Raw genomic sequence first — 11836 nt, forward strand, 5'->3', positions numbered from 1 at the left:
CCGTCGAATCAATAGAACAGATTCATCAAAGCAGGAAAAGGCCCTGAAAACAGATTCCAAACGATCTGTGGACAACAGAACTTGTTTTTACTGCAAGAAGGTGGGGCACATACGATCGAGCTGCCGTAAATATTTGTCATCGAAGAACAAGGGTAATTTTAAGTCTGTTGAAGAAACCAACGTGGCTTTTGTAGCTGGGTGTGAAAAATCAGGATCATGGCTGATTGACAGTGGAGCCAGTTCACATATGTCATGCGATAAAAGTTTTTTTACCTCCTTGACGCATTTTGACGACGCGCACGTCACTTTGGCTGATGGAAAACAAACCGCAACTGCTGGTCGAGGTGAAGGAGTTCTTTGGAGCCTAGATGAAAACAAGAATCCAGTTAAAATTACACTTCACGATGTGCTGCTTGTGCCAGGATTGGAAGGTAATCTTATTTCTGTTAGTAGATTGGTAGACAAGGGTCTTGGTGTTAAGTTTGACCATACTGGATGTCGGATTTTGAATTCGGATGGAAAAGCTGTAGCATTAGGTAATCGAAGTGGAAACCTTTACCAGTTACAAATCCGAGAAAAATGCTCGATAGCTTCGGAGAAACATCAAGAAAACTGTGAACATCAATGGCATAGGCGATTTGGGCACCGAGATCCAGCAGTACTGAAGCGTATGCAAAATGAAAATTTGGTGAAAGGTCTAAAAATGAAAAAATGTGGTGCGAACAACATCTGTGAATGCTGCATGGAAGGAAAACTTAGTCGAAAGCCATTTCCTGAAGTTTTAGAGAGAACATCAAAGAAAATCCTGGATATAGTTCATACCGACTTGTGTGGCCCAATCAGTACACCAACTCCATCCGGTAATCTATACATCATGACAATGATAGACGATTTCAGTAGGTACGCTGTAGTTTATCTATTGAAGCATAAGTCTGAGACACCGGAACGAATTGAAGAATATGTTCGTCAAGTACAAAACAGATTCGGAAAGAAGCCCACAGTCATTCGCTCTGATGGAGGAGGAGAGTATGATAACAAAAGGTTACGTGATTTTTACCGTTCACAAGGCATTAAGGCGCAGTTTACAACTCCATACTCGCCTCAACAAAATGGTGTTGCCGAACGCAAAAATAGATCTCTTATCGAGATGGTCACCTGTATGCTGCTGGATGCTGGTTTGCCCAAACGCTATTGGGGTGAAGCTGTACTAACAGCAACTTACGTACAAAATCGAATGCCATCGAAATCCATTTCAAAGACTCCATATGAGTTATGGAATAACACCAAACCATCGTTGCAACATCTACGAGTCTTTGGATGTGAAGCGTATGTGTACGTCCCTGATGTCAAACGAAAAAAGTTTGATAGTAAATCAAAGAAGCTGACGTTCGTCGGGTACTCTGATGAGCATAAAGGGTATCGTTTTTTAAACTGTGAAACTGACAAGATAACGATAAGTCGTGATGCTCGTTTTTTGGAACTGAAGGAGAAGATTAATGTCAGAGTTCCAAGTACAGAAGCTAAACAATTATTTGACGAAGTTCTAGTAAGCATTGCTCCTGTTTCAATCAAACCTAATGAAAACCAACCAACTGAAGCTCAAGTTGATAATAGCTTTAGTGATGATGAATTCTTTGGATTTGACGAGCCCGTTTGTGAAAATCAGGAGGAGCAAGTTCCAACGAGACGTTCTGCGCGTAACACGCAAGGTAAGCTCCCCACGCATCTTAATGATTATGTTGTAGATATGGCATCCCTCGCTTCGGATGAGCCGAAAGACTACATTGAAGCTGCGAAGATTCCGGAATGGAAAAAGTCTATGGACGAGGAGATGGCAGCCCACCTGCATAACGAAACTTGGACGCTTACGGCTTTGCCCTCAGGACGGAAAGCCATTGGTTCAAAATGGGTGTTTAGAACTAAACTAAACGAAAATAATGAGATATCCAGATACAAAGCCCGCATCGTTGCACAAGGATACACACAGAAATACGGCGTTGATTATGATGAGGTGTTTGCTCCAGTAACGAAAATCACAACTTTAAGGACGTTTTTGGCAGTAGCTGCAAAACAAAAAATGTTTGTTAAACATTATGATGTCAAGACGGCATATTTAAATGGAATTGTTGAAGAGGAAATCTTCATGAAGCAACCACCTGGCTACGAAGTTCATGGAAAAGAAAATTTGGTTTGCCATCTGAACAAAAGCATTTACGGATTAAAACAATCTGCACGTTGCTGGAACCAGACATTGGATGAGTGTTTACGAAAATTGAACTTTGGAGTATCAACTGCGGATCCATGTTTGTACATGAAAAAATTTGGGAATCAGATTTTATATCTTCTCGTATATGTTGATGACCTTTTGGCTGGATGTGTCGATGAAGGTAAGATAGATCAATTTTATTCTGATATAAAAACACACTTCCAGATAACTTGCTTCGGAAATGTTCGTCATTTTCTTGGGATGGAAATTGAAAGATCAGCTACTTCATTTTATGTCTCGCTGAAGAATTATAGCAACAAAATAATAACGAAATTTGGTATGAGCTGCGCTAAGCCCGCAAAGACGCCAATGGACTCCGGCTACATGAAGATAGGTGATAACAGCACATCATTTTCCGATCCAGCATTGTATCAAAGTCTTGTTGGAGCCTTACTGTATTTAGCGGTAAATGCCAGGCCGGACATTGCAGTTAGCACTGCTATTTTAGGCAGAAAGTTCAAAAATCCTTCGGAAGCAGATTGGATAGCTGCAAAAAGAGTTTTGCGTTACCTTAAAGGCACTATCGAATATAAACTTTGTCTTGGCGAAGCCTGTGAGTGGAAACTTCTTGGATACTCAGATGCAGACTGGGCAGGTGACCGAGAAAGCCGAAAGTCAACATCCGGCAATGTTTTTGTGTTCGGAGGACCTATTTCATGGACGAGTCGACGACAAGATTGCGTTTCACTTTCATCGATGGAGGCCGAGTATGTGGCACTCAGCGAAGCTTGTCAAGAGGTTGTATGGCTGCGACGTCTACTGAAGGAGTTTGGTGAAACTCAACATGAAGCCACACTAATGAATGTGGATAATCAAAGCTGCATATCCTTCGTAAACACCGAACGACTGAGTCGAAGATCAAAGCATATTGAAACGAGAGAGCGCTATGTTCGAGACCTATGTCAAAATAATGAAGTTTATCTGCAATACTGCCCTACGGATTCAATGCTAGCAGATATTTTTACAAAGCCGCTGGGGCCTGTAAAGCAATTAGGTTTTTGCAAACAATTAAACCTTTTTTAATTGTGATGGTTCATCGAGGAGGAGTGTTGAACGAAGCTATGAGCTGCAGAGCGATGAACACAGCTAGCAAGGATCGCCAACATTGACATACTACACATGTATGATCGCCAACTTCATCATGTATCCGGTAACCTCTCACTCGATACCAAGCCGCCAACCATTTTGCATCTCGCTACCTTTTATATTTCACTCTAACTAAATTAACTTTGTAAAACCACTTATATATTTAATAAAACATAACTTTTTGCTAACAGATATAGCAGGACATTTTGGTTTTTAATCAAGAAAATCGGGACAGGGTTAGATGGGGGACTTTCGATGAAACTTCTTATGAGAAAAATGCAAAACCGAGAAGAGATGACCGAGGCAAGATATACATTCTTCGATTTTTACAAATGGGACTATAAAAAGCCTTGTCCGCAATAGTCATGTGGCAAGTTCTTTGATTTAAAAAAATATTTAGTCTACGAATCTCTTAAGCCTTCTCCTCTATATGTCCTTAACTTGTTTTCACTTTATTTTCTTCTTTGGATAGTTCTAGAAAAATATCTAAAGTTGAAGGCATGAAGTTGGTTTAGCTTTTAAAATATAAAACGAGTTTTTAAATGTACATCGATATTGTTTGTACCGGGTTTTCCAGTAAGGACTTGACAACCTTGAATTTAATTTGTGAACGTATCCTTTCACTAATCATCAAACTGTCATTGTCAGTTTCTAGAGAAAACATTTTCATCTTGGTATAGTACCCAAAAAAGCTTCTGAAATATAAGAAAATTTCTACCGAAAGATGGAGTCCGTGACTGTAACTTTAAGACCGATAACTAGAATGTTTAATAACATATTTATTGCAAACAATTAAGTCTACATATTCGTACAGTATAATGTTGCCCAGACAAAGGATTGGTCTAAGTGTCGAAAAAAGATCCAAATTAGTCAATTTCACGGCGGTTTCAAAAATTGGGCATTGCCAAGAGCACGTTAGGACGTATTTTAAGTAAGCGGCGGTGGAACGTATTTTTTCCTCGACCATAACGATTGTCACGTTGCTGTGATAGTCACGAAATGATTACCAATTATTTTTGACCATTTTGAAATTGGAAGAAAAAGACTTGGACGACGTGTGGTTTTAAAAAGATAGTACCACAAGTCAAACTGCACACCTCACAATAGATTTATTGAAGAGTTTGATGACAGTGATATCTCAAGAAATAGACCAGCCGATTGGCCGCACCGTTTGTCAGATTCAACTATTCTACACTTTTTACCTTGGGAATACTTTAAGATATTGGTCGTAGATTTTGCAAGAGCTCACAGCCAAAATTTAATACGAATAAGCGGCCGTTTCGGCCGAAATGTCTGCACTAGACTACTGAAAATTGGGTCCACTTAAAGCTAGACTTTAGGGGATCAGTATAAATGCTTTTCTTTTCTAGAAGACATGGTAGTCTATGGTTTCTGTTAAAAGCTGTTGTAGAAGGAGAATATTAGTGACTTTTCGGCGTTTTTGAGGGGTTTGCAAATTAATAAGTTTTAAACGATATTCATAAGGTGGTAAGAATTGATTATTACCCCAAGGAAGATTGCAGAGTGCAAATCGAAGAAATCTGCGTTGTACAGATTCAATTCTTTGAAAGTGAGAGTTCTGATGGGGAGAGCAGACTTGACTAGCGTATTCAAGGAAACTTCTGAAAAAAGTTATGTATAAGGATTTAGTGACAAGGGGGTATTTTTAGAACAACGTTTGATGAAACCAAGTGGTGAGTTGAACTTGTGGATGATGTGATCCAAATGGGCTAGAAAACTTAACTAAGTGATGCAAAAGACAAGAATGAACAGACAGAAGTAATAATAAAATAATGTTTTGTTATATTCAATCAAAATAGTCTAATAGATACTGTTGAACTATCAATGACAATAATAACGTCGTTGATAGTTAAATCAAATAACAAAGGACCAATGTGGCTCCCTTGAGGAACTCTTGAGCTTGCATTAATGGAATTGGAGATTGAGAACCTAAAAATAGCCTTATATTGGCGGATTATCTAGGTACGATCTGAGCTATGAAATAAAAAAGGGTGAAAATAAACGGATTTAAGTTTAAGATAAATAATTTGGTGACTAATTTTATAAAGCCTTTGATAACTAAAGCCTGTGATGATAAATTCAACTTCATTTCATTTCTTCATTTCATTTAGAGTTATAGAAACAAATTAAGCAGTATCAGTTGTAGTAGATCTGCCTTTTAAGAAGATATGTCGTTGTAAGGAAAATATAAGTCTACAATGAAATTACAGAAAGCTTGATTATGGACCTGCTGTTTTTTTTATGAACAGGTAAAATAAAGAAATCTTTATAAAGCTTTGAGAAGATGGCGTGAAAAATGAAAAGATACAAAATTATGAGAGGGCCAGTCAAACAATTATCTGTAAGTAGACTCAATTTTTGTCGACAGGAATACCAGTTATTTCGATTTGGGAAAGGAAGGATTAAGGCATTAACCGCTTTTGGAATTTGTTCAAATCCCAATATAGCTTTCAAATTCTTTTAACTCCAGTCCTTCAGATTCTGAAGGGTGTGTCGTCGTCGTAGAAATTTGGATTCAATAAAAAGAAAAACTTAATAACGTCTGAAATTTTTCATTAAAAACTCCTTTGGAGATTTAAAAAAACGGATTTTTAAGCCATGGGTGAATATTATATCAAAACCACTCAGTGATGAATTCACAAAAAAAAGTCAAAGAGGGTTTTCAATTGGCAAAGGAATAGAACTAATAGAACTAAAAACTAGATTCAAATCAATTACAAGACTATAAGTCCCAGCATTCTAGCCTAGGAGGAAATGAATTGAAACTCAAAATATAATGTAAATACCATTACCATGATAATAAAAATGACATCCAGCAGCTATTGCTATTTTATAAATTGAAATAATATTTGTTTTTATAAAAAACATCATAGTTTACCTTTTAAGAATCGCCATTAATGTGGCAATTGGACTGTAATTTATTTAAATGTATATTTTGTTCATAAAATAACAAAATAAAAAATAATAATTATAAAAAAATTATGTGCAATTATTATGTTTTAAATTAAATAATTTTTTTTTTTAATTTGTTACCAGGGAAGAAAGTTCATAAAAAATATAGGTAAATATTTGAGAAAAATTCATAGATTGTGATGAAAAAAAAAAAACAATTGAAAAAAGGAAAAAGAAAATTGCTTGTGCTATAATAGTGCGTTATAAAATTTTTGAAAATAATTTAAATTATGAAAAATTGTGCAAAGTGTATTTTAAAGTTATTGTTTTGAACGTTGAACTTTTGGTATGTTTCGAATCAGTCAAATAATCATAAATTTAAATTTTGTATTGTGGTGAGATCAGATTCAGCACTCCAGGGCCCTATGCCCTACAAAATTGACAGGTGACAAGTTTGTCAAAAAATACAATGACAAATTTGTCATGACAATTTTGTCATTGTCAAATACTGGTGCATGTGTAGAGACGATTTTTTCATTGTCATACTTACATTTTGACAATAGTCAATTTGTAAATTAACAAACTGTCAACGGTCACCTATCACACATCGATATTATCAATGTTTATGAAAAAAGCCCAAGATTATGTAAACCAGGAGGAAAAGCTTTTTGGTGCTGGCAGGAATGACTTTAACTTAACAATTTCACAAAAAAGTATTTTAAAGGGGTCATTGGTTCTCATCATTGAAAATGTTGAGCGATGTAATCTAGTTGGTCAACCATTTTTTTTTAATATGGCCCTCTACCGTTTTCACAAAAGGCCGCGGTCAAAGTCGAATATTTTGAAGCCTATTCAGAAGTGTCAATTAATTTCTCCCATTGTAGGGATCAGTGCGCATATGATGCTGATTTTAAAGCTGCTATAAATCCACAGTTTAAAGTTTACGGGTATCCCTTTCCGAGGTTTGAAGTGGTGTGTCATTAGCTGATCCAAGCCTTCAATACATAATAAATATTAATATATCGTGCATCACACAATGAGACATGAAAGTCTCTAGCTGAATACCTTCACCAAACGTTTTAGTTAGCTTTGTTGCCAGATCAGGATCTACGCCAGAGAATATTCTATTCGGAAAAAATGGGTAATAGCTAAGGTTTTGAGAAATTTTGTCAACCTAATAAAGACTATGCTTTTACGAGACTTCATGAAATCTTTTTTTTATAATAAGCACACACTTAACAGGATATTACTACCCTAATTATGTAAAGACACAGTGTGACAACTAGGAAAGGGAGAGAGGGGTTAAAAGGAGGTGTCAGTGCACATTGGTTTTGAATTCAATGGCTTAGAAAGAAAGAGTGTGACAAGACATTCCACATTCGCGTAGAACGGCTAAAGAATGAATCTCTGTACTTGACGGTACGACCGAAGTTGGGCTCGAGGGTATACTGATGAGCATTCCTAGAAGCGCGAGTATTACGATTGAACTGTTTAAGAGGAGGAATGCAGCTGGCTTTTTCACTAGAGCATAAACGATTAAAATAACGGTTTTGTCGTTGCAGTTCTACATCGGAAGAAGAGGGATGTGAGTCTGAAAACGAATATGAAAAGCTAAGAGTACTATCTTCAGCGAAACAATGAATTGGATTAGAAGTTACACTCTTACAGACAATAGATCATTAATAAAAATGAGTAAGAGTGTTGGAGATATAACAGAGCCCTGGGGCACAACAGCATTTATTTTGTGGTTTTCAGACTTAAATCCATCCAATACTACTTGTATCTAACGATCCGAAAGTTAATTACTAATCCAATGAAGCAGGGAATCGTGAAAACCGAAAGCACGCATTTTCGATAAAAGAGCCTGATGCGATAACCCTATCAAATGCTTTTGAAATATTAAGTTCATTTATCCTACTTTCTCCAAAACGATGTAGAGATTTGCTCCACTGTTCGGTGAGATGAACCATGAGATCACCAGTGGATCTATTGCTATGAAAGCCGTATTGCCGGTCATTAAGAAGCTTTCGATCTTCAAGATATTTATTGAGCTGATAATAAATCAGCGTTTCCATGACCTTGGGAAGAAGGGATCGCCTTTTTTTAGGAATGTGGTTTTCCATCCGCTTGGAACAAGACCTAAATAGCAGCACAGATGAAAAAGCTTACGCAGTGGTTTTGCCAGCGTTGAAGAACACTTCTTCAGAACAATAGCGGGGGTACCATCTGGACTAGCGGATTTATGTCTGTTGGGATCTTTTAGGACTCTCGCAACAGTACGAGTGCGAAAATAGATTTGCCCCATAATTTGCGGAGTCATAACACTCACTGGTAGTGTTGAATTAGCGGCGAACTGCCTAGTGAAGAGGTAAGCTTTCTCGAGAGAGCTAAAAAATGGAGGGTCATTGACAACGAGCGTAGGAACCGAAAAAGAAGATTTTCTCATGTCTTTTACGAATGACCAAACATTTGTACTGCCTTTGGGACATTGCAGAAATGTAAAAATTTGGTCCGTCGATTATGGGCGTTGCAGGCCTTCCTGGCTTGTTTGAACTTATTCCGGTTTCATTCAGTTTGATAGGCTTTAAAACAACGGAAACTTACGTTCTTAACCCTAATAACCTCTTTACAGCTCGCATCGAACCATGCGTTTTCCTTAGGTCTGATGCTTTTAACCCTGTTCGGGATAAAAGTTTTCATTCCCAAGAGAATAAAACTTGTGAACATATCAGCGCTGGCGTCAACGTCACTATCGAGGAAGCATAGTGACCAGTTGAAGATCGTAAAATAATTATCGAGACTGTCCCAGTTGGTTTTCTCGTATTGTCAAACCGGTTTCTTAGGAGCTCTTTCTTTAACTGGAGAGTTTTGACACAAAAAATTTGCTGATATGATTTGCCAAATTTGCCTAGAGGAGATAGAACACTAATAGTGTACTTATCTGGGTCAGAGATAAGAAACAAGTCAAGAGTTTTTTCTGATCGACCTACCACCTATAATCACTGAGATGCGGAAGTTATTGTTACGTTAAATATTTAATCTCTTATGTTATATTTATAGTTTTTATAAGTACCATTGAGTAGAACGCGTGGCGTGTAGGTTAGTGCGTCGCGTAAGACTGTCATGCAAGAAGTCTTTGGTTCAATCCTTGCCTGCAAGTTTTTTTCAGGCATACTGCCTCTTGCAAGAAATTGAAAAATCCTTCAATAGTTGGTCTTGTCATAAAACCCCTTGCATTTTTTTATTGCTGAAAATACAGCTCTAACATTTTGAAAAACGAGAAACAATACCCTAAGGGAAAATTCTGCATCTTTTTGCACGGTCTTTGCCCCAAAAACTAAAATTCTGGAATTGGAAATTCGTTAGTATCAAATTTGTGTTTTCTTAAATTTAGTTTTGTTTGCCAATTATTTTGAATGGATGAAGCTTAAACATACCGAAAAGTTCAACGAATCTGACCTTGATCACAAAAGTGTTAATAGACCCTCATACGAGTAGTTTAAAAATTTTAAACTCATTCTTTATTATTTATTTTCTTTGTTTTAAATCGTTACTTACTGTTTGTCTTCTTTGCCATTCGATGGTGTTGTTGAATTTCTTTCCAAGCCATCTGTAACCATAGCATCTCTAACTAAACTTTGAATCAAGGTTCGATCGCAAAAATATGGTTCAGCTTTACGAGAACCTTGTCCATTCAAGTGCTGACCAAAATGGCCGCTAACAGGTGTTGCGCCGTGCAAACTGTGATGTGGTTGAGGAGATTTTGGACGAACCTGCAGAAAAAAACAAAAGCATTAGTTCCCATTTCAAAAACATATGCATGTTTTTCTTTTAAATAAATAACTTACGGACATCCATTTCCAACCAGGCCTACCAGCACGTGCCAAAAAATGCAACACCTGTTCTTCGGGTGTAGAAAAGCTAGGTTCTTGTTCACGTGATGAAGTCATTTCACCTGAACTTTCACGTTCCTTTTCTAAATCACTGACACTATTATACTCGCAGTATACCCAGTCGGGATGGACACGCCAGTTGTCTCCCTTAAAATATTCTGTCACTGAAATTAGAACAAAACCAAAAGATGGAAGAGCTTAGTTTAAGCTATTTTGAGTGCATAGAAGATAGGATCTCACCATTTTTTCGTGAATGTCTTATCTCTTGTTGGGAGACTAACTCATGGCTGCCATATTTCTCTGGGAGTACAACAGCCAGTGTGAAAGGAGTATCTTCGATAGGACCATAGAAATATCTGAACGAAAAAACAAAAATTTTAGAAATTCGGAAAAAGGATGAAAAAAAAAACAAACTTTACCTTTGAGTCCTCGAGGATACTCTCTTCATACCATCGAAATGGTTTAGGATGGTAAACTCTGTTTCACCTTCCTTGGGCATGACCATGTCACTTCGCATCTAAAACAAAAAACAAAGATAAACAAATTGTGATGAATCCTTAAACCCTAAAAAACAAAACTTTTGAAACATACATCATAAAGCAAATTCTTATTCATCTCGACAATTTCATGCTCATTGCCCATTTCAGTTTCCGGCAGCTCCAACTCCGTTATATCAACCGATGTGTATTTTGGCTTCAAATGATCAATATAATGATTTGCATCACCAATGGGCCTCAAATCTGGATGGTACAGCACCCTTCCGTTGTTATCCACGATAAACGAATAACCATTCGGTCCCAACTTATGTTGTGGTATCATCTTTCGAATTTCTTCGATGGGCACATCTGTCCCCACGACTCCTAACAAATTCGCCACTCTTACCGAATGGTTTCGTCTATCGAAGACCGGAGTTGAAACTGTCGTCACAAGACGTCTCTGGAATTCACTATCTCGTCCAAGTCCTCCCGATTTACCACCCATAAAAACAGGACTCCAATGCACTGGATGATCAGCTTGATACATAATCATAGGACGGGCCATAACCAGGGCATAATCTATAACCTTTTCACGAGCTTCTTCGATGGAGTTAATTTGGGCGAAGAATCCTTTGTTTGAACAGGCCATTTCGTGGAGATTGCTTCGGAAGCTGGACTCATCACCAATAAGATAGGTAAAGATGCGGACGGGCATATGAGGCCAGTTATATTGTTTGATGGTTTCTTTATGGCTCTCTGTGGTGCCTCTGGTGATGAGCATGATGGCTTGGTTACATTGACTACCTTCGCCTGATTGGTTGTACTAAGGGAGAGAGAGAAAAATCAGTTTAAAATAATTCGGAGAGATGGGGGATATGATTTTGGCCCTGAGATCATCTTACCTTGTGAAGCAAGCTGAAGGCATATTCTAGGCCTGCAGTAAAGTTAGCTGTATCTTCCAATTTGATAGCCTTGACAGCGGACTTGATTTCTTGAATATTATCTGGAGTAGCTCTGACCATTTTATCCTTGAAACAAGGCACCGGAGATTTTACGGTTTCCGTAAAAGTTATCAGATTTACATAATCGTCTTCACCCAAAGTATCAAGAATATTAAAAGCGGTTTCAGTTGCAAGTTCAAAGGATTTCTCTGATATTCTTGATGAGGTGTCAAGAAGAATCATCTAAAACAAAGAGTTGAG

The 11836-nt window shown here is 37.5% G+C and overlaps 1 protein-coding gene across 1 annotated transcript in view; it reads right to left on the reverse strand.

Moving 5' to 3' along the window:
• Positions 1-11836, reverse strand: part of LOC129942827 (voltage-dependent calcium channel subunit alpha-2/delta-4) — a 280448-nt gene that overhangs the window by 12551 nt on the left and 256061 nt on the right. Inside the window, exons 6-11 of the mRNA XM_056051947.1 lie at positions 11537-11818; positions 10750-11457; positions 10578-10675; positions 10399-10514; positions 10114-10322; positions 9824-10038 (exon numbers count right to left, since the gene is read on the reverse strand). Coding sequence (XP_055907922.1) covers positions 9824-10038; positions 10114-10322; positions 10399-10514; positions 10578-10675; positions 10750-11457; positions 11537-11818 — 1628 coding nt within the window. The remainder of the gene's footprint in view (positions 1-9823; positions 10039-10113; positions 10323-10398; positions 10515-10577; positions 10676-10749; positions 11458-11536; positions 11819-11836) is intronic.

This window comes from Eupeodes corollae, chromosome 1, assembly GCF_945859685.1.
Source record: "Eupeodes corollae chromosome 1, idEupCoro1.1, whole genome shotgun sequence".
NCBI lineage: Eukaryota > Metazoa > Arthropoda > Insecta > Diptera > Syrphidae > Eupeodes > Eupeodes corollae.